Source organism: Cherax quadricarinatus, chromosome 52 (genome assembly GCF_038502225.1).
Source record: "Cherax quadricarinatus isolate ZL_2023a chromosome 52, ASM3850222v1, whole genome shotgun sequence".
NCBI classification, from domain to species: Eukaryota; Metazoa; Arthropoda; class Malacostraca; order Decapoda; family Parastacidae; genus Cherax; species Cherax quadricarinatus.
Window position 1 is genome coordinate 4,626,777 of NC_091343.1, and position 23,586 is coordinate 4,650,362.

At 40.3% G+C, this 23,586-nt stretch overlaps 1 protein-coding gene across 4 annotated transcripts in view; it reads right to left on the reverse strand.

Annotated features, from left to right (window-relative positions):
* Exn (Ephexin) overlaps window positions 1-23,586 on the reverse strand; it is a 742,877-nt gene that overhangs the window by 70,555 nt on the left and 648,736 nt on the right. For all 4 annotated transcript variants that reach the window (XM_070096018.1, XM_070096015.1, XM_070096017.1 and 1 more), the window contains 3 exons: window positions 18,855-19,322; window positions 16,873-17,579; window positions 6,230-6,368 (listed from right to left, as the gene is read on the reverse strand). In XM_070096018.1, the coding sequence (XP_069952119.1) occupies window positions 6,230-6,368; window positions 16,873-17,579; window positions 18,855-19,322 (1,314 nt within the window). The remainder of the gene's footprint in view (window positions 1-6,229; window positions 6,369-16,872; window positions 17,580-18,854; window positions 19,323-23,586) is intronic.

Genomic DNA, 23,586 nt, shown 5'->3' on the forward strand with positions numbered 1-23,586 from the left:
CTAAAAGTATTAAGTTAAGTCTGCTCAAAATGCCTCAGCATGATGGTGGCTTTCTTTGCTCCAATCATATTATATGTAAACACATATTGTAACCTCTGCAAAAAAATAAATATTTTATTTATTTAACCCTTTCAGGGTCCCTAGGCCCTCTCCGAGACTTGTTCTCAGGGTCGCCAAATTTAAAAAAAAAAATTATTTTTTCTTATGAAAAGATAGAAAATCTTTCCCTGATCATAATGACACCAAAAGTATGAAATTTGATGGAAAACTTACGGAATTATGCTCTCGCGAATTTAGCGGTCTCGACGATGTTTACGCATCAGCGATTTTGCCCACTTTATTTCGCTAGAACTCCATTTTTCTATCAAATGAGTACAAGAAACAACCCATTTACCGATTTCAACTATCCAATAAAGTGGTCAGAATTTAGCAATTTTGCCAATTTCACACAAATTTCAAAAGATGCCAATTTCCAAATAGGGTCCAGAATAAACAAGACATTCCTGGCACTAAAATAAAAAGTTCTCTGTTCATTAGTCACATCCCCAGGCCCCTCTTATATTTCTTTGGCTTTCCACTTTGAATTTTTATTCTTACAAAAAATAGAAGATTTACCGTTATGCAGACTACTGCATTAGTGTAGAAATGGTATAAATAATATCAGCGCACTTGTGAAAGAATATTAGACTCACCAGTTGATGTGTATTGGACGCTTGACATGATTTGTTTACTTTTGAACTTCGGTAAAAATCGAACATTTCTACTACTTTGAGCTCAATTTCAAAGTACAGTGGACCCCCGGTTTGCGATGCTATCGGTATCCGATAAATCCGGTAACCGATGCATTATATCGCAGAAAATTTGCCTCGCTTCCCGATACAAAACCCGGTATGCGATGTGGTTCGTACGAGACGTGTCCATGTGCGGCCTGAACTGCCCCGTGTGTGCCAGTGTTTACAAGCCAGCCAGTGTGCGCGCATCTAAGGATACATTCGGTACATTCCATATTATCCATATTATCACTGTTTTTGGTGCCTGTTTTTGCAAAATAAGTCACCATGGGCCCCAAGAAAGCTCCCAGTGCCAACCCTTTGAGACCAAGGGTGCTAATGGCTGTTGAAATGAAGAGAGAGATACAGTGGTCCCTCGTTTTTCGTAATTAATCCGTTCCTGGAGCCGTTACTATAAATGAAATTTACGATTTACGAATCAATTTTCCCCATAAGAAATAATGTAAATACAATTAATCCGTTCCTGACACCCAGAAGTATTAAAACAAAAAAATTTTTAACATGAAATATACATGTAGTACATAAACAATACATTGGGAAATGATGAATGAAACATTAACAGCATAACACTTACCTTTATTGGAGATTCTTCTTAGTGTATGGGAGACTGGAGGAGAAGAGAGAGAGTGGATTGTTTATAGTTTGGAAGGGGAATCCTCTTCCATCAACACCTCAGGTACCATTTGCTTTTCTGGGGTTGCTTCTCTTCTCCGTTTCTTAATGCCACTAGGACCACCTTGAGAGTCACTGGAGTCCTGTCTCACAAAATAACTGTGGAGAGAGCTCTGTTTCTGGCGTCTCTTTAACACTTCCCTAAAATGGCCCAAGACTTTGTCACTGTACATGTTGCCAATATGGCTTGCAACAACCTTGTTAGGGTTATGTTTCTCCATAAAGCTTTCCATCTTACCCCACATAGTAAAAATCTCTAATTTCTGAAGAAGGCACCTTCTTCCATCTCTCTTCCTCCTCCTCTGCAGCAAGATTCTGAGCTGCGATGTGTTGCTCTTCCTGTTGAAGCTCTTGCAGCTCCTCAGTGGTGAGCTCTTCATTGTGGTCTTCCACCAATTCTTCCACATCCTCCAAACTCACATCCAACCCCATGGAACTCCCCAGTGCCACAATTGATTTTACAACAGACATAGGCTCATTAGGGTCAGTCCCAAATCCTTCAAAATCCCTCTTGTCAACACAATCTGGCCACAATTTTCTCCAGGCAGAGTTCAAAGTCCTGGTAGTCACTCCCTCCCAAGCCATACCTATAAGGGTTATGCAGTGGAGGATGCTGAAGTGTTCTCTCCAAAATTCCCTTAGGGTCAAGTGAGTGTCTGTGGTCACAGTCAAGCACCTGTGAAACATTGCTTTTGTGTAGTTTTTTTTAAAGTTTGCAATGACCGGCTGGTCCATGGGTTGGAGGAGAGGAGTGGTATTCGGGGGCAAGAACTTTACTGTGATGAACCCAAACTCCTCGAAAATTAGGTCATCCAAGTTTGGAGGATGAGCAGGTGCATTGTCCATTACTAGCAGGCACTTGAGATCAAATTTCTTTTCCAGGAGATACTCCTTCACACTAGGGCCAAACACTTCATTGAACCACTCGACGAAAACTTCCCTCGTGACCCATGCCTTACTATTAGATTTCCAAAACACACACAATTTACTCTTCATAACATTATTTTTCCTGAACACTCTGGGATTTTCAGAATGGTACACTAGTAATGGCTTCACTTTGAAATCCCCACTAGCATTAGCACAGAACATTAGTGTCAGCCTGTCTTTCATAGGCTTGTGTCCTGGCATTGCCTTTTCCTCATGTAATGAAGGTCCTCTTTGGCATTTTCTTCCAAAAGAGGCCTGTTTCGTCACAACTGAACACTTGTTCAGGTTTCAGTCCTTCAGCCTCTATGTACTCCTGGAATTCATGCACATATTTTTCAGCTGCCTTGTGGTCCGAACTGGCAGCCTCACCATGCCTTACCACTAGTATGCCAGTACGGTTCTTAAATCTCTCAAACCAGCCTATGCTGGCCTTAAATTCACTCACTTCACCACTATTTGCAGGCAATTTCTTTACCAAATTTTCATGAAACTGCCTAGCCTTTTCACAAATAATCGAAGTCATAAGAGTATCTCCTGCTAATTGTTTCTCATTTATCCACACCAATAATAACTTCTCAACCTCTTCCAGTACTGGTGATCTCATTTTTGTCAGCATAGTTACTCCCTTCGCAACAACAGCATCCTTTATTTCCTTTTTCTTGGCCACTATGGAACATAAGGTTGTGTAGGGTTTCTTATACATCCTGGACAGTTCGGCCACACTTGTACCACTTTCATATTGTTCAATGATGGTTTTCTTAAATTCAATCGTATTTCTCACCTTCTTTACCACAGGCTTGGCACTAGGAGCTTTCTTTGGAGCCATGGTAGCTTATTTAGTACTTGCAAGCACTAAAATAAATGGAATATTATGAAATATTTTGCTGGAGCACTGGCTGCCGCCCCGGCTCACGCCGTGGGTACGCGTCCCGGACGAACTACGACTTGCGAGTCAACCTATGAAAAGAGAGTCCATGTTTATACGAAAATACCCCTATGATTGGCAAATTTTACGATTGCCGGGAACTACGAAAAGCGGGGGACCACTGCAATTGCAAAGTATGAAAGTGGAGTGCGTGTGTCAGAGCTGGTCAGGTTGTATAGTAAACCCCAATCAACCATCTCTACTATAGTGAGCAAGAAAACAGCAATCAAGGCAGCTGTTCTTGCAAAAGGTGCAACTGTGATTACGAAACAGCGACTGCAAGTGTTAGAAAATGTTGAGAGACTGTAATTGGTGTGGATAAATGAAAAACAGATAGCAGGAGATAGCATCTCTCAAGCAATCATTTGTGAAAAGGCTAGGCAGTTGCATGACGATTTGGTAAAAAAATTGCCTGCAACTAGTGGTGATGCGAGTGAATTTAAGGCCAGCAAAGGTTGGTTTGAAAGATTTAAGAATCGTAGTGTATACATAGCGTGATTAGGCATGGTGAGGCTGCCAGTTCAGACCACAAAGTGGCTGAAAAATATGTGCATGAATTCAAGGAGTACATGAAACCTGAACAAGTGTTTAATTGTGACGAAACAGGCCCATTTTGGAAGAAATTACCAAGCAGGACCTACATTACTCAGGAGGAAAAGGCACTCCCAGGACATAAGCCTATGAAAGACAGGCTTACTCTGTTGATGTGTTCCAATGCTTGTGGTGATTGCAAAGTGAAGCCTTTATTGGTGTATCACTCAGAAACTCCCAGAGCGTTCAGGCAAAAGAATGTCCTCAAGGCTAATTTGTGTGTGCTGTGGAGGGCAAACAGTAAGGCATGGGTCACTAGGGACTTTTTCAATGACTGGTTACACCATGCATTTGCCCCAGTGTGAAAAATTACCTAATTGAAAAGGAATTAGACCTTAAGTGCCTCCTGGTATTAGACAATGCCCCTGGTCATCCTACAGACTTGTCAGAGCGACTTTGTGGGGACATGAGTTTCATTAAGGTCAAGTTTTTGCCTCCTAATACCACTCCTCTCCTGCAGCCCATGGACCAGCAGGTCATTTCCAACTTCAAGAAACTGTACACAAAAGCTATGTTTGAAAGGTGCTTTGAAGTGACCACAGAAACTCAATTGACTCTAAAGGAGTTTTGGAAGGATCACTTTACTATCCTCAATTGTGTAAAACTTATAGGTAAGGCTTGGGAGGGAGTGACTAAGAGGACCTTGAACTCTGCCTGGAAGACTGTGGCCAGAATGTGTAGACAAAAGGGATTTCGAAGGGTTTGAGGCTAACCCTGAGAAGCCTATGCCAGTTGAGGAATCCATTGTGGCATTGGGGAAGTTCTTGGGGTTGGAGGTTAGTGGGGAGGATGTGGAAGAGTTGGTGGAGGAGGACAATGAACTAACCACTGATGAACTGCTAGATCAACTTCAACAGCAAGAGGCCACACCTGAGGAAATTGCTTCGGAGGAGGGGAGAGAGAAATTGAAGAAGTTGCCTACTTCAAAGATTAAGGAAATCTGTGCAAAGTGGCTTGAAGTGCAAACCTTCATGGATGAAAATCACCCTCAGACAGCTATTGCAAGCCGTGCTGGTGACTATTACACTGACAATGTTGTGAACCACTTTAGGAAAGTCATAAAGGAACGAGAGGTACAGGCCTCTATGGACAGATATATTGTGCGACAGAGGTCCAGTGACTCTCAACCTGGTCCTAGTGGCATTAAAAGAAGAAGGGAAGTAACCCTGGAAAAGGACTTGCTACCTCAAGTCCTAATGGAGGGGGATTCCCCTTCTAAATGCTAACACCATCCACACTCTCCCCTCCTCCCATCCCATCAATCGCCAGATCTTCATTAAAGGTAAGTGTCAATTATTCTTTCGTTATTTGTTATTATAATTACTATTCTATTGCATTAAACTTAATATTTCATGTGGTAAAAGTTTTTTTTTTTCATACTTTTGGGTTCACACACAAATATCCCGCACATAAAAGAGAGAAGCTTACGACGACGTTTCGATCCGACTTGGACCATTGACTTTGTCAGTGGTCCAAGTCGGACCGAAACGTCGTCGTAAGCTTCTCTCTTTTATGTGCGGGTTATTTGTGTATCGTGCCTTTTTTGTTATTTATATACTTTTGGGTGTTTTGCACGGATTAATTTGATTTCCTTTATTTCTTATGGGGAAAATTTATTCGTTTTCCGATATTTTTGGTTTACGATGAGCTCTCAGGAACGGATTAGTATCGCGAACCGGGGGTCCACTGTACTTTTCATTGTAAAACCAGTCAAAATCATCTCAATTTCTGTAATATGTCTTCCATTCTATAAAATGAGACCAGGAAAACTAGAATACAACAATAAATACCATACGAAAATACAGTGCACAGTCGCTGTTTTAATGCAAAAACACCGTCAAAGTTTTTTTTCTCATTACGCACTGTGTGCTGCAGGATTTTTTTTTATACTGCACACACTGACCACAGACCCATTCTTTCATATGTAGGCCTACCAGCTTTCTCTCACTAGATTTGAGGGGGAGGTACGCATCCTGAAATTTCGTTCATATCGAGAAGCAAAAAATCGACCGAACGACAGTTCATATCCTGAAAAGTTTGCATGGTGGGGCGTTCGAAAGCCAAGGTTCCACTGTATAGTGCCCAAGCAGTGAGGTCTATATGACTCCTCCATCTGTCATGACTCTTACTATACAATCACAACAACACAGAAAAAACACATTCACCATCATTCACTCCCCAGCTATCTTTTCAGCTACAGAGCTTTAGTGGCACAAACAGTGGCAGTCATATTTATCAGGTTTATAAGGATTATGAGAGATAAACCTCAAAAAATAAGTAGGTTTAAGAGTTTCATGGTATTGTATACACATCAGCTACATACTTAGTAAACCGCTGTCTATGACTTCAGGTAATTCACACCACAATGTCCGTCGACCATCCGCTGGGGTGACAAGCTCCATGGCTGAGGGGCGGGACTGTAACTTCCTAGCTTGTGTACCATGGTGTCCATCATTGATTACCTGGTAACATTAAACACAGTATTAATGTATATTTTTTTGTTGTTTGTCTATACACCTAGCAGCAGCAATAATAATAATAGTAGTAGTAGTAGTAGTAGTAGTAGTAGTAGTAGTAGTAGTAGTAGTAGTAGTAGTAGTAGTAGTAGTAGTAGTAGTAGTAGTAGTAGTAGTAGTAGTAGTAGTAGTAGTAGTAGTAGTAGTAGTAGTAGTAGTAGTAGTAGTAGTAGTAGTAGTAGTAGTAGTAGTAGTAGTAGTAGTAGTAGTAGTAGTAGTAGTAGTAGTAGTAGTAGTAGTAGTAGTAGTAGTAGTAGTAGTAGTAGTAGTAGTAGTAGTAGTAGTAGTAGTAGTAGTAGTAGTAGTAGTAGTAGTAGTAGTAGTAGTAGTAGTAGTAGTAGTAGTAGTAGTAGTAGTAGTAGTAGTAGTAGTAGTAGTAGTAGTAGTAGTAGTAGTAGTAGTAGTAGTAGTAGTAGTAGTAGTAGTAGTAGTAGTAGTAGTAGTAGTAGTAGTAGGAGGAGGAGGAGGAGGTTGGTAGACAGCAACCACCCAGGGAGGTACTACCGTCCTGCCGAGTGAGTGTAAAACGAAGCCTGTGATTGTTTTACATGATGGTAGGATTGCTGATGTCTTTTGTCTGTCTCATAAATATGCAAGATTACAGGCATGTCTTTCTACTTCTACTTACACTTAGGTCACACTACACATACATGTACACATTTATTTATACACACTCATCTGAGTTTTCTTTGATTTTATCTTAATAGTTCTTGGTCTTATTAATTTTCCTTTTATATCCATGGGGAAGTGGAATAAGAATCTTTCCTCCGTAAGCCATGCGTGTTGTAAAAGTCAACTAAAATGCCGGGAACAATGGGCTAGTAACCCCTTTTCCTGTAAAGATTACTAAAAAGAATAAGAAGAAGAAAATTGTCAAAGTGGGAAGTCTGAATGTGCGTGGATGTTGTGCAGATGATAAGAAAGAGATGATTGTGGATGTTATGAATGAGAAGAAGCTGGATGTCCTGGCTTTAAGTGAAACAAAGCTGAATGGGGTGGGAGAGTTTCAGTGGAGAGGAATAAATGGGATTAGGTCAGGGGTTTCAAATAGAGTCAGAGCTAAAGAAGGAGTAGCAATAATGTCGAAGGATAAGCTATGGCAGGAAAAGAGGGACTATAAATGTATTAATTCAAGGATTATGTGGAGTAAAATAAAGATTGGATGTGAAAAGTGGGTTATAATAAGCGTGTATGCACCTGGAGAAGAGAGAAGTGTAGAGGAGATAGAGAGATTTTGGGAAATGTTGAGTGAATGCGTGGGGAGTTTTGAATCAAGTGTGAGAGTAATGGTGGTTGGGGATTTCAATGCTAAAGTGGGTAAAAATGTTATGGAAGGAGTAGTAGGTAAATTTGGGGTGCCAGGGGTAAATGTAAATGGGGAGCCTTTAATTGAGCTATGTGTAGAAAGAAATTTGGTAATAAGTAATACATATTTTATGAAAAAGAGGATAAATAAATATACAAGGTATGATGTAGCACGTAATGAAAGTAGTTTATTAGATTATGTATTGGTGGATAAAAGGTTGATGGGTAGGCTCCAGGATGTACATGTTTATAGAGGGGCAACTGATATATCGGATCATTATTTAGTTGTAGCTACAGTTAGAGTAAGAGGTAGATGGGAAAAGAGGAAGGTGGCAACAACAAGTAAGAGGGAGGTGAAAGTGTATAAACTAAGGGAGGAGGAAGTTCGGGTGAGATATAAGCGACTATTGGCAGAAAGGTGGGCTAGTGCAAAGATGAGTAGTGGGGGGGTTGAAGAGGGTTGGAATAGTTTTAAAAATGCAGTATTAGAATGTGGGGCAGAAGTTTGTGGTTATAGGAGGGTGGGGGCAGGAGGAAAGAGGAGTGATTGGTGGAATGATGAAGTAAAGGGTGTGATAAAAGAGAAAAAGGTAGCTTATGAGAGGTTTTTACAAAGCAGAAGTGTTATAAGAAGAGCAGAGTATATGGAGAGTAAAAGAAAGGTAAAGAGAGTGGTGAGAGAGTGCAAAAGGAGAGCAGATGAAAGAGTGGGAGAGGCACTGTCAAGAAATTTTAATGAAAATAAGAAAAAATTTTGGAGTGAGTTAAACAAGTTAAGAAAGCCTAGGGAAAATATGGATTTGTCAGTTAAAAACAGAGTAGGGGAGTTAGTAGATGGGGAGATGGAGGTATTGGGTAGATGGCGAGAATATTTTGAGGAACTTTTAAATGTTAAGGAAGAAACAGAGGCAGTAATTTCATGCACTGGTCAGGGAGGTATACCATCTTTTAGGAGTGAAGAAGAGCAGAATGTAAGTGTGGGGGAGGTACGTGAGGCATTACGTAAAATGAAAGGGGGTAAAGCAGCTGGAACTGATGGGATCATGACAGAAATGTTAAAAGCAGGGGGGGATATAGTGTTGGAGTGGTTGGTACTTTTGTTTAATAAATGTATGAAAGAGGGGAAGGTACCTAGGGATTGGCAGAGAGCATGTATAGTCCCTTTATATAAAGGGAAAGGGGACAAAAGAGACTGTAAAAATTATAGAGGAATAAGCTTACTGAGTATACCAGGAAAAGTGTACGGTAGGGTTATAATTGAAAGAATTAGAGGCAAGACAGAATGTAGGATTGCGGATGAGCAAGGAGGTTTTAGAGTGGGTAGGGGATGTGTAGATCAGGTGTTTACATTGAAGCATATATGTGAACAGTATTTAGATAAAGATAGGGAAGTTTTTATTGCATTTATGGATTTAGAAAAGGCATATGATAGAGTGGATAGAGGAGCAATGTGGCAGATGTTGCAAGTATATGGAATAGGTGGTAAGTTATTAAATGCTGTAAAGAGTTTTTATGAGGATAGTGAGGCTCAGGTTAGGGTGTGTAGAAGAGAGGGAGACTACTTCCCGGTAAAAGTAGGTCTTAGACAGGGATGTGTAATGTCACCATGGTTGTTTAATATATTTATAGATGGGGTTGTAAAGGAAGTAAATGCTAGGGTGTTTGGGAGAGGGGTGGGATTAAATTATGGGGAATCAAATTCAAAATGGGAATTGACACAGTTACTTTTTGCTGATGATACCGTGCTTATGGGAGATTCTAAAGAAAAATTGCAAAGGTTAGTGGATGAGTTTGGGAATGTGTGTAAAGGTAGAAAGTTGAAAGTGAACATAGAAAAGAGTAAGGTGATGAGGGTGTCAAATGATTTAGATAAAGCAAAATTGGATATCATATTGGGGAGGAGGAGTATGGAAGAAGTGAATGTTTTCAGATACTTGGGAGTTGACGTGTCGGCGGATGGATTTATGAAGGATGAGGTTAATCATAGAATTGATGAGGGAAAAAAGGTGAGTGGTGCGTTGAGGTATATGTGGAGTCAAAAAACGTTATCTATGGAGGCAAAGAAGGGAATGTATGAAAGTATAGTAGTACCAACACTCTTATATGGGTGTGAAGCTTGGGTGGTAAATGCAGCAGCGAGGAGACGGTTGGAGGCAGTGGAGATGTCCTGTTTAAGGGCAATGTGTGGTGTAAATATTATGCAGAAAATTCGGAGTGTGGAAATTAGGAGAAGGTGTGGAGTTAATAAAAGTATTAGTCAGAGGGCAGAAGAGGGGTTGTTGAGGTGGTTTGGTCATTTAGAGAGAATGGATCAAAGTAGAATGACATGGAAAGCATATAAATCTATAGGGGAAGGAAGGCGGGGTAGGGGTCGTCCTCGAAAGGGTTGGAGAGAGGGGGTAAAGGAGGTTTTGTGGGTAAGGGGCTTGGACTTCCAGCAAGCGTGCGTGAGCGTGTTAGATAGGAGTGAATGGAGACGAATGGCACTTGGGACCTGACGATCTGTTGGAGTGTGAGCAGGGTAATATTTAGTGAAGGGATTCAGGGAAACCGGTTATTTTCATATAGTGGACTTGAGTCCTGGAAATGGGAAGTACAATGCCTGCACTTTAAAGGAGGGGTTCGGGATATTGGCAGTTTGGAGGGATATGTTGTGTATCTTTATGTGTGTATGCTTCTAGACTGTTGTATTCTGAGCACCTCTGCAAAAACAGTGATAATGTGCGAGTGTGGTGAAAGTGTTGAATGATGATGAAAGTATTTTCTTTTTGGGGATTTTCTTTTTTTTTTTTTTTTGGGTCACCCTGCCTCGGTGGGAGACGGCCGAATTGTTGGAAAAAAAAAAAAAAAAAAAAAAATTTAATAATAATAATAATAATAATAATAATAATAATAATAATAATAATAATAATTACAGTGGACCCCAAATACCGTAGGCCTTGCATAACGTTAAATCCGCATACCGCTACATTTTATCGCCAAGATTTTGCCTCGCATACCGCTAAAAAACCCGCTCAACGCTGTTCGTCCGAGACGCGTCTAATGTGCGCCCTTAGCCAGCCTCACATGTTCCGCCGGTGGCATTGTTTACCAGCCAGCCTCCGCGGTAACATCCAAGCATACAATCGGAACATTTCGTATTATTACAGTGTTTCTGGTGATTTTATCTGCAAAATAAGTGACCATGGGCCCCAAGAAAGCTTTAGTGCCAACCCTACAGCAATAAGGGTGAGAATTACTATAGAGATGAAGAAAAAGATCGTTAGGTAAGACACATATGCAACAGTTAGGTATCTTTATTTCGAAACGTTTCGCCTACACAGTAGGCTTCTTCAGTCGAGTACAGAAAGGTTGATAGAAGCAGAAGATACTTGAAGACGATGTAATCAGTCCATCACCCTTAAAGTTTTGAGGTGGTCAGTCCCTCAGTCTGGAGAAGAGCATTGTTCCGTTGTCTGAAACAATATTGTTTCAGACAACGGAACAATGCTCTTCTCCAGACTGAGGGACTGACCACCTCAAAATTTTAAGGGTGATGGACTGATTACATCGTCTTCAAGTATCTTCTGCTTCTATCAACCTTTCTGTACTCGACTGAAGAAGCCTACTGTGTAGGCGAAACGTTTCGAAATAAAGATACCTAACTGTTGCATATGTGTCTTACCTAACAATCTGTCGGTATTTCATACCATTTTAAAGAAAAAGATCATTGATAAGTACGAAAGTGGAGTGCGTGTCTCCGAGCTGGCCAGGTTGTATAATAAACCCCAATCAACCATCGCTACTATTGGTGGTACAGCTGCTGCTGCTGCTGTACCACCGTCAGCTGCTGCTGCTGTAGCACCGTCTGCTGCTGCTGTAGCATCGTCTGCTGCTGCTGTAGCACTGTCAGCTGCTGCTGCTGCTGTTGTACCACCGTCAGCTGCTGCTGCTGCTGCTGCTGTAGTACAGTCTGCTGCTGCTGTAGTACCATCTGCTGCTGCTGTAGCACCGTCTGCTGCTGCTGTAGCATAGTCTGCTGCTGCTGTAGCATAGTCTGCTGCTGCTGTAGCATCGTCTGCTGCTGCTGTAGCATCGTCTGCTGCTGCTGTAGCACTGTCAGCTGCTGCTGCTGCTGTACCACCGTCAGCTGCGGCTGCTGCTGTACCACCGTCAGCTGCGGCTGCTGCTGCTGTAGTACCATCTGCTGCTACTGTAGCATCATCTGCTGCTGCTGTAGCATTTGTCAGCTGCTGCTGCTGCTGCTGCTGCTGCTGTAGCACCGTTGTTGGTGTGACTTATTGAGAATACCAAAAAACAATTAACCCCAGAGGATTTTCCACCCAGGATAACCCAAAAAAGTCAGTGTCATCGAAGACTGTCTAACTTATTTCCATTGGGGTCCTTAATCTCGTCTCCCAGGATGCAACCCACACCAGTCGATTAACACCCAGGTGAACAGGGAAAAATGCCTGGAACTAGTGCTCATATTGGTGAATTTAAAGCCAGCAAAGGTTGGTTTGAGAGATTTAAGAATCGTAGTGGCATACACAGTGTGATAAGGCCTGTTCTGGAAGAAAATGCCAAACAGGACCTACAGTACTCAGGAGGAAAAGGCACTCCCAGGACACAGTGTCTCATCAGTCATTGCTGCATCTTCAATAAAGGTGTCATTTATTCTTCATTTAGTAGAGTAGTACATGCACAATATATATTGTGCATGTACTACTCTACTATTGTGCATGTATCCTTCTCTTTGTGTGTAGGAAAATGTATATTTCTTGTGGTAAAATTTTTTTTTCATACTTTTGGGTGTCTTGCACGGATTAATTTGATTTCCATTATTTCTTATGGGGAAAATTCATTCACATAATGATAATTTCGCCTAACAATGGGCTCTCTTGCATGGATTAATATCACTATGCGGGGGTCCACTGTAATAATAATAATAATAATAATAATCTTTATTTACTACAAGGGAAGGGGGACAAAAGACTGTAAAAATTAAATAAGTTTACCGAGTATACCAGGAAAAGTGTATGGTAGGGTTATTATTGAAAGAATTAGAGGCAAGACAGAATGTAGGATTGTGGATGAGCAAGGAGGTTTCAGAGTGGGTAGAGGATGTGTAGATCAAGTGTTTACATTGAAGCATATATGTGAACAGTATTTAGATAAAGGTAGGGAAGTTTTTATTGCATTTATGGATTTAGAAAAGGCATATGATAGAGTGGATAGGGGAGCAATGTGGCAGATGTTGCAAGTACATGTATATGGAATAGGTGATAAGTTACTAAATGCTGTAAAGTTTTTATGAGGATAGTGAGGCTCAGGTTAGGGTGTGTAGAAGAGAGGGAGACTACTTCCCGGTAAAAGTAGGTCTTAGACAGGGATGTGTAATGTCACCATGGCTGTTTAATATATTTATAGATGGGGTTTTAAAAGAAGTAAATGCTAGGGTGTTCGGAAGAGGGGTGGGATTAAATTACGGGGAATCAAATACAAAATGGGAATTGACACAGTTACTGTTTGCTGATGATACTGTGCTTATGGGCAATTTTAAAGAAAATTTGCAAAGGTTAGTGGATGAGTTTGGGAGTGTGTGTAAAGGTAGAAAGTTGAAAGTGAACATAGAAAAGAGTAAGGTGATGAGGGTATCAAATGATTTAGATAAAGAAAAATTAGATATCAAATTGGGGAGGAGAAGTACGGAAAAAGTGAATGTTTTCAGATACTATTTGGGAGTTGACGTGTCAGCGGATAGATTTATGAAGGACGAGGTTAATCATAGAATTGATGAGGGAAAAAAAGCGAGTGGTGTGTTGAGGTACATGTGGAGACAAAAAAAACGTTATCTATGGAGGCAAAGAAGGGAATGTATGAAAGTATAGTAGTACCAACACTCTTATATGGGTGTGAAGCTTGGGTTGTAAATGCTGCAGCAAGGAGGAGGTTGGAGGCAGTGGAGATCTCATGTCTAAGGGCAATGTGTGGTGTAAATATTATACAGAAAATTCGGAGTGTGGAAATTAGGAGAAGGTGTGGAGTTAATAAAAGTATTAGTCAGAGGGCTGAAGAGGGGTTGTTGAGGTTGTTTGGTCATTTAGAGAGAATGGATCAAAGTAGAACGACATGGAGAGCGTATAAATCTGTAGGGGAAGGAAGGCGGGGTAGGGGTCGTCCTCGAAAAGGTTGGAAGGAAGGGGTAAAGGTTTTGTGGGCGAGGGGCCTGGACTTCCAGCAAGCGTGCGTGAGCGTGTTCGATAGGAGCGAATGGAGACAAATGGTATTTGGGACCTGACGAGCTGTTGGAGTGTGAGCAGGGTAATATTTTGTGAAGGGATTCAGGAAAACCGGTTATTTTAATATAGCTGGACTTGAGTCCTGGAAATGGGAAGTACAATGCCTGCACTCTAAAGGAGGGGTTCGGGATATTGGCAGTTTGGAGGGATATGTTGTGCATCTTTATACGTATATGCTTCTAAGCTGTTGTATCCTGGGCACCTCTGCAAAAACAGTGATTATGTGTGAGTGAGGTGAAAGTGTTGAATGATGATGAAAGTATTTTATTTTTGGGGATTTTCTTTCTTTTTGGGTCACCCTGCCTCAGTGGGAGACGGCCGACTTGTTGAAAAAAAAATGTACAAGGAATACAGGCCTAGCTGATATCAGTGACATACTACTATATAGAAAGTTCCTTGTTATGCAGAAAGTTTCGAGCAAATTAGGTCAATTTTGTTCCAGGATGTGACCCCACACCAGTTGACTAACACCCAGGTACCCATTTTACTGATGGGTGAACAGACAACCGGTGTAAGGAAACATGTTCAATGTTTCCACTCCTTCGCTGGGAACTGAACCCAGAACCTCACCATGTGAAGCTAGAGCTTTTGCCACAGAACAGCACTAGTTCATTCCTCTCTTCCTCCTTAGAAGGACAGAGTCCAGAATCTGTAATCATTTCCAGAGGCTAGAGTACAAAGTCTTATCACCAGCTTTCAGGTGGAGGTGAATCATCTACCAAGAATGTTGATCCCAGACTAGCATTTGATACTGGGGGGATGGCACCGCTTCTCAACTATTAATGTACAGTTGTCTATATACATTGTGTTAGTAAACACTTCAGCTGGCAACAACTAAATTAAACTGTATATGATAAAACAATATATAATATTTAATACTTCTTAATTGCAAGGACTGAAAATAAAATTCATTGTCCCTACATTACATAGATTGAGGACATGGTGATGTGTATGGACTGTTGATTCAGTCCAGTGTCACTGTCATCCAGCCTCTCTCTTGTATGCTGTCATGGCATTAGGTAAAGTGGTACAGCCTTGCTCATATCACCATCTCTTTTTTCTTAAATAGAGAGTATTTTTATTTATGTATATAGAAACACTACTCCATGGGGAATGGAACAGAATTCTTCCTCCGTAAGCCATGCGTGTCGTAAGAGGCGACTAAAATGCCGGGAGCAAGGGGCTAGTAACCCCTTCTCCTGTATTTTTATTTTTATTATCACACCGGCCGATTCCCACCAAGGCAGGGTGGCCCGAAAAAGAAAAACTTTCACCATCATTCACTCCATCACTGTCTTGCCAGAAGGGTGCTTTACACTACAGTTTTTAAACTGCAACATTAACACCCCTCCTGTATATATTACTAAATTTAAAAGGCGAAACTTTCGTTTTTCCTTTTGGGCCACCCCACCTCAGTGGGATATGGCTGGTACGTTGAAAGAAGAAGAAACACTAATTATGTGCTTGTTCATTCTCTACGGATCTTCAGTGTATATAAATAGGAGTGGAGACAAATGTTTTTTTGCAACTTGACAAGCTGTTGGAGTGTGAGCAAGATAATATTTTGTGAAGGGATTCAGGACTCAAGTCTTGTTAGCCAGACTCGAGTCCTGGAAGTGGAAAGTACAATGCCTGCACTCTAAAGGAAGGGTTTGGAATATCTGCTGTGTAGAGGGACATCTAAACTGTTGTATCTACACACCTCTGGCAAGACAGTGATAGTGTAAATGATGGTGAAAGTTTCTTTTTTAGGTCACCTTACCTCTGTGGGAGATGGCCAATGTATTAAAAAATAAAATTTTTCAACTGCAGTCATGTATAATGAAAGAAAACCCCAAAGCTTTGCATTATAAGTGACCTGGAGCAATGCTTAGTCTCCCAGGCCCTAAGTTAGTGGTGAGGGCCAAGCTAAACATGTTAAAGCACCAGTCTAGGCTTGGAGTCTCACCTTTTTAAATAATGCCACCTTGGAATGGTTTAGTGAAGGAGTATAGCTTAAACAGGCTAACAACATATTTCCCAAGCCCTAAGCTATATCCGATATCTCTTATTTACTCATAACACAGAACTGCATTAATGTCCTAAGCTGGAGCCCTACTGTATATTGTCAGCCTCGTAATACACGGCTATGTTTCATTCATACATCAGAGTAAGCTGTACCGTGGCTTCTAGTAGGCACAGTCACAGATCCTCTCATCCTCTTCTTTACAAACTACACTTGACAACAATACATTCCATGGGAAGTGGAACAGAATTCTTCCTCCGTAAGCCATGCATGTTGTAAGAGGCTACTAAAATGCCAGGGGCAAGGGGCTAGTAACCCCTTCTCTTGTATAAACTACTAAATTTAAAAAGAGAAACTTTAGTTTTTCTTTTTGGGCCACCCTGCCTCGGTGGGATACAACCAGCTTGTTGAAAGAATAGAAAGATTTATATATAATTTATTATAATAAGAAAATTTATTATGAATAGAAATGTATTATGAAGAAAAAATTTAAGAGCTAGTCTTCACATCACTGAAGAAGTGAAGAATAAGAGGAAGACGAGATGCAAAATACTCCGGGGCACAGGAAAATCAACAAAGCTAGTCTCTTTACCAGAGAAAGTAAAACAAGAGGCCATGGGCACAAATTACACACCCAAATAAGCAACAGGATTATTAGTAAACAGTTATTTGATATAAGAGTTAAACTAGTGGAAGACATACAACAATGATGAAGAAGAAGCAAATTACATGTACTAATACAGAAGGAGATTTTACCACCATTTCATATCAGCTGGTATAAAGTTAAAGTGGAGGTACAGTATTCAAGTGATAAGCATATTAATGTGTGAACAGTACACTTAATATCAAAATGCATTACCTCATAGTCATCTTCTGAAGAACAGTCACCTTGGTTGTGGGCTGCACGCTCCAACACTGTTGCTGTGTAAAACTGGTATAGTGGTTCATCTGCAAAGTGGGAACTCACATACAATGGTTCATCCTGCATTAAAGCAGTGCAGCTGAAATCAAGGTAACTATTATTGTCCCCATCCATGACATTAGGGGACATGTGAAGAAGTGTGGGTGGAGATTTTTTAGAGGAAGATTTAATGACTGGCACAGAAGTAGATGGGGTACGTCTTGCTGGTAGTGGTGGTGGTGGTGCCGATGCTATGTCTCCAGGGCGAATGTAGCCTTCACTAGAGCTATGAGATGCTGCACTTGCAACAGACATACGAGCCTGAGGCATGTTAAACTTCAGAGAATTAGCTATGTCTACATTCATCGACTTTTCATCACCGCTTGAATCACCACCAGCATTGGTATGGACCCCAAAATTACTCATGTCAATAGTAGCATATTTGACACTATGTGGCCACAACCCTGTATGCCGAGTGTCTTCTGGGTGAATCAATACAGGAACAGGAGATGTATCACTGCTTGAACACTCTGAAGTACGAAGCACTCGGCGGCCAGGAGGTGCAACTGGTCCAGTAGACAACAGCTGATTGAGTCTTGATGCAACTTCAACCTTACTGAATTCGTCACCTTCACTTCTTCCAGATACAGCTTCACTGCTCTTTTCTGCAACACAAAAATTAAACAAATTTTGTAATACATAATGAACATATAATTTTTTATGGCTCAACATCTTAGTTAACCCTTTCAGGGTCGAGAGGCCCTCTCCAAAACTTGTTCTCAGGGTCGAAAATTTTTCAAGGAGAAAAAAAAAAAAATTCTTAAGAAATTATAGAGAATCTTTTCCTGATCATAATGACACCAAAAGTATGAAATTTGATGGAAAACTTACAGAATTATGCTCTTGCAAAGTTAGCGGTCTTGACGATGTTTACGCATCGGCGATTTCGCCCACTTTGAACCCTATTTTCGGCCAATTTCAGTGTACTAGTCGACAAAAATCATATCTGTTTTGCTAGAACTCCATTATCTCTATCGAATGAGTACAAGAAACCACCCATTTACCGATTTCAAGTATCCAATAAAGTGGTCAGAAATTGGCAATTTTGCCAATTTCACACACATTTCAGAAGATGCCAATTTCCAATTAGGGTCCAGAATAAGCAAGACAGACATTCCTGGTACTAAAATAACATTTTCTCTGTTCATTAGTCACGTCCTCAGGCCCCTCTTTCATCTCTTTTGCTTTCCACTTTGAATTTTTATTCTCACAAAAAAATAGAAGATTTACTGTTATGCAGACTACTGCATTAGTGTAAAAATAGTGTAGAAATGGTATAAATAACATCAGTGCACTTGTGAAAGAATATTAGACTCACCAGTTGACGTGTACTGGACGCTTGGCATGATTTGTTTACTTTTGAAATTTGGTAATAATCAAACATGTCTGCTACTTTGAGCTCAATTTCAAGGTACTTTTCATTACAAAACCAATCAAAATCATCTCAATTTCTGTAATATATCTTCCATTCTATAAAATGACACCAGGAAAACTAGAATACAACCATAAATACCATACGAAAATACACTGCAAAGTCGCTGTTTTACACCAAAAACACGATCGGAGTTTTTTATTTCTCATTATGCACTGTGTGCTGCAGGATTTTTTTATACTGTGCACACTGACCACAGACCCATTCTTTCATATGTAGGCCTACCAGCTTTATCTCACTAGATTTGAAGGAGCTAGAATTTAGGTGTTCTAGTACGTCAATAACCCTGGTGCATAAGTCATACTAGTACGTCGAAAACCCTGAAAGGGTTAAAGATCAGGATGTGGGATCAAATTCTGTTCTCTTCCAAAAATGTGTTTATTCACTCATGCTGAATTTCTCAGTATATAATCATACACGTTTTACAATACAAAATATAAAATTAAACCTTTTGGTGGTGGAGCAGGAGGTGCAGTACGTGGTCTAACTGGTCCATAGCTGGAAGATCCAGCACAACTCTTCCTGTTAGTAGTGGCAGAGGTAACTCGTCTCAGTGGAACAGCATTCTCAGAGGATCCCACAGTAGTAACTAAGGCTATAGATGGAGTATTGGACTTTCGATACTCATGGGCACTAGTAGTCGAGCGAACACTCTCACAGTCAGAGCGACCAGTTCGCTGAGAAGCATCTGACATTTCCCCAGCATCTTGATTTCCAGTTTCAATAGTTAGTGTCAAGTAAAATGTAGCAGATTCTTTCTTTGAAGGAGGACCACTACCACCACTACCACTACCACCACCACCACCACTGACAACTGTTGTAACAGAGCCTGATGACGATTTCCTTCGGAAATGACTCTTAAATGACCATTTTCTCTTATTTTCTGCACTAGATGGGCTGGCATCACTCGCAAGATCTGAAATACAGCACATAATATTCATAAAATCATTACAAATATTTTACCAAAATAAATCTTTAGCCAAGGTATACAGGTACGGGAACCTAAAATGAATTACAGTAATTAGTAAAGCCTCAATTTAACTTATGCATATTTATGAACCTCAGAATTATGGGACAACATCCAGAGAGTCAATTGATTTAGAAGCCACAGCCAAGGCCCACTCATTACAGAATTCTCTTATTGTTATAATCACGGCAAGGCAATTTCATCTCTATCCACCACAAACACCATTACCTTCCACCTGCTCCTTCTCAACTCCGATGTATTCCTCATAGATTTTTTAATAGAATTACTGCGTTATTTCACCTTTAACAGTAAACTTTTTAGACATGACTAATTTCTTTAATGCCAGAGGCAAGTTATAAAAATTCACACTACTGATTCACATTAGTGTGCCCGAGGTAAAAAAAATTATCAACACAGCCATACATTCCTTGAAAGTAATTTAATCTGACTAATACAAATACAAGAGAGGAGTGTAGAGGAGAGAGAGATTTTGGGAGATGTTAAGCGAGTGTGTAGGAACTTTCGAGCTAAGTGAAAGAGTAATTGTGGTAGGGGACCTAAATGCTAAGGTAGGAGAAGCCTTTAGAAAGGGTGTGGTAGGTACGTTTGGGGTGCCAGGTGTAAATGATAATGGGGAGCATTTGATTGAACTTTGCATAGAAAGGGGTTTGGTTATAGGTAACACTTTTTTTTTTTTTTTTTTTTTTTTTTTTTTTTTTTTTCAACAAGTCGGTCGTCTCCCACCGAGGCAGGGTGACACATATTTTAAGAAAAAGAGGATAAATAAGTATACAAGATATGATGTAGGGTGAAATGACAGTAGTTTGTTGGACTACATATTGGTAGAGAAAAGACTGTTGGGTAGACCTCAGGATGTACATGTTTATAGAGGGGCCACAGATATAGCAGATCACATTTTAGTTGTAGCTACAGTGAGAGTAAAAGGTATATGGGATACAAGGAAAATGGAAGAAGCAAGTGAGAGAGAGGTGAAGGTTTAAAAACTAAAGGAGGAGGCAGTTAGGGTAAGATATAAACAACTGTTGGAGGACAGATGGGCTACTGAGAATACAGGCAATGGGGCAAGTTTAAGAATACGTAGAGTGTTAAGAGTGTTCAGCAGAAGTTTGTGGTTACAGGAAAGGGGGTGCGGGAGGGAAGAAGAGTGATTGGTGGAATGATGTAAAGAGAGTATTAAGAGAAAAAAGTTAGCATATGAGAGATTTTTACAAAGTAGAAGTAATGTAAGTAGGGACGAGTATATGGAGAGAAAGAAGTTAAAAGAGTGGTGAAGCAATGTAAAAAGAGAGCAAATAAAAGAGTGGGTGAGATGTTATCAACAAATTTTGTTGAAAGTAAGAAAGTTTTGGGGTTAGATTAACCCTTAAACTGTCCACACAGATATACGTTGATGTGTGGCAGGCTCCGAACGTAGATCTATGTTTTTTTTACATGGGGAAAAAATCAAGGTCGGAGCGCTATGCACGTGAACGTAGATCTACCTTTGGACAGTTTAAGAGTTAATAAGTTGAGAAATCCTAGGGAAAGAATGGATTTGTTAGTTAAAAATAGGAGAGGAGAGTTATTAAATGGAGAGTTAGAGGTATTGGAAAGATGGAGGGAATATTTTGAGGAATTGTTAAATGTTGATGAAGATAGGGAAACTGATTTCATTGTAGGGCAAGGAGGAATAACATCTTATAGGAGTGAGGAAGAACCAGTTGTGATTCTGGGGAAAGTGTGTGGAGCAGCGAGCAGAATGAAAGGGGGTAAAGCAGCTGGGATTGATGGGATAAAGATAGAAATGTTAAAATCAGGTGGGGATATAAGAACATAAGAAAGAAGGAACACTGAAACAGGCCTACTGACCCATGCAAAGCAGGTCCATGTCCCCCCAATTAGCCCAATGACCCACCTAGAGGTGGGTCATTGGGCTAATTGGGTCACTTCCACTTAAGGAAGGAGCAAGGCATCAAACCTAGTAGCACAAGCTAGTCAGGTCCAACTCTCACCCACCCACACCCACTCATGTATTTATCTAACCTATTTTTTAAAACTACACAATGTTTCAGCCTCTATAACTGTACTCAGGAGTTTGTTCCACTCATCCACAACTAGTGCTTTCCTATATCCTTCCTGAATCTGAATTTTTCCAACTTGAAACCATTGTTGAGAGTCCTGTCTTGGCTGGAAATTTTCAGCACGTTATTTACAGCCCCTTTATTTATTCCTGTTTTCCATTTATACACCTCGGCCATATCCCCCCTAATTCTACACCTTTCGAGAGACTGCAGATTCAGGGCCCTCAGTCTATCCTCATAGGGAAGATTTCTGATACATGGGATCAACTTTGTCATCATCCTCTGTACGTATTCCAGTGCATTTATATCCATTCTGTAATACGGTGACCAGAACTGTGCAGCATAATCTAAATGAGGCCTAACCAAGGATATGTTGAAGAACAACCTGAGGACTTCTATTATTTATACTTCTAGATATGAAGCCAAGGATTCTATTAGCTTTACTGCAAACACTAATGCACTGTTGTCTTGGATTTAGAGTATTGATAACCAGAACTCCTAAATCCTTTTTGCAATCAGTAGTATTAAGATCTATATTATTTAGTTTATATGTGGCATGGTTATTTTCCTGTCCAATATTTAGAACTTTGCATTTGTCTATATTAAACTGCATCTGCCACTTCTCTGACCATTGCATCAGTCTATTCAAATCATCCTGGAGAGCTCTAGTGTCCTCATTAGAATGAATTGGCCGACCTATTTTGGTGCCATCAGCAAATTTGCTTATGTCGCTATTTATTCCCTCATCTACGTCATTGATGTAAACTGTGAACAACAACTGGGCCCAACGCTGACCCCTGCAGAACACAGCTTGTGACGTGCCCCAATTCTGATTTCTTCCCATTTATGCAAACTCTCTGCTGCCTATTTGTCAGCCATGCCTCTACCCAGGAAAAAATTTCTCCTCCTATTCCATATGCCTTAAGTTTCCTCAATAGCCCCTGATGTGGAACTCAATCAAAAGCCTTACTGAAGTCCATATACACAATATCATATTTAATACCATGATCTACCTCCTCAAACACCTTAGTGAAAAAAGTTAGTAAATTCGTAAGACAGGAACGCCCCTTTGTAAAACCATGCCGAGATTCATTAATCAACTTGTGCCTATCAAGATGGCTACAAATTGCTTCGGCAATTATTGATTCCATAAATTTTCCCACTATGGAGGTAAGGCTTACTGGTCTATAGTTCTAAGCTAAGGACCTGTCACCTGCCTTGTAAATAGGTATTACATTTGCCATTTTCCACTTATCAGGCACTATGTCAGTTTGTAGTGATATGTTGAAAAGATTAGCCAAAGGTATGGTAAGTTCCTCTTCACATTCCTTTAACACCCTTGCAAACAGTTCATCAGGGCCTGGGGATTTGTTAGGTTTTAATTTCTCTATTTGTCTGAGGACCATGTCACTAGTTACAGCAATCGTACATAGTTTATTATCGTCCTGTTCTACATAATCTATTATTTCAGGAATTTCACTAGTATTTTCCTGGGTAAAAGCTGAGAGAAAGCAAGTATTGAAAATTTCACACATCCTTATCACTGTCAGTGATTTGACCTGAGTTACTCTTAAGTGGGCCTATCTTGTCCCTAATCTTACTTCTGTATACCTGAAAGAACCCTTTTGGGTTAGTCTTTGAATCCCTTGTGACCTTAGCCTCATAATCCCTTTTTGCTTTACTTATTCATTTTTTTATTCCTCTCTTTAACTGAATATGTATATTGATTTCTAAACTGCCCATCCCCTCTTCTGATATGCCTATATGTGCCTCTCTCTTGACCAATGAGATGTTTTAATCTATTGTTCATCCATTTGGAATCATTTTTGTTAGATCTAATTTCCCTACTCGGAACCAAAGTTGTCTGGGCAGCTAGAACTATGCTCTGAAAAAACGTCATACTGGCACCCAAGATCACCTCCCTGACCCATAGTCAGGTCATCCCAATTTAGCCCACCCAGGTAGTTTTGGAGTGGTTAGTGTTTTTATTTAATAAATATATGGAACCTAGTAGTAGGTTGGTAGACAGCAACTGCCCAGGGAGGTACTACTATCCTGCATAGCGAGTGTAAAATGGAAGCCTGTACTTGTTTTACATAAGATTGCTGGTGTCTTCTGTCTCATAAACATGC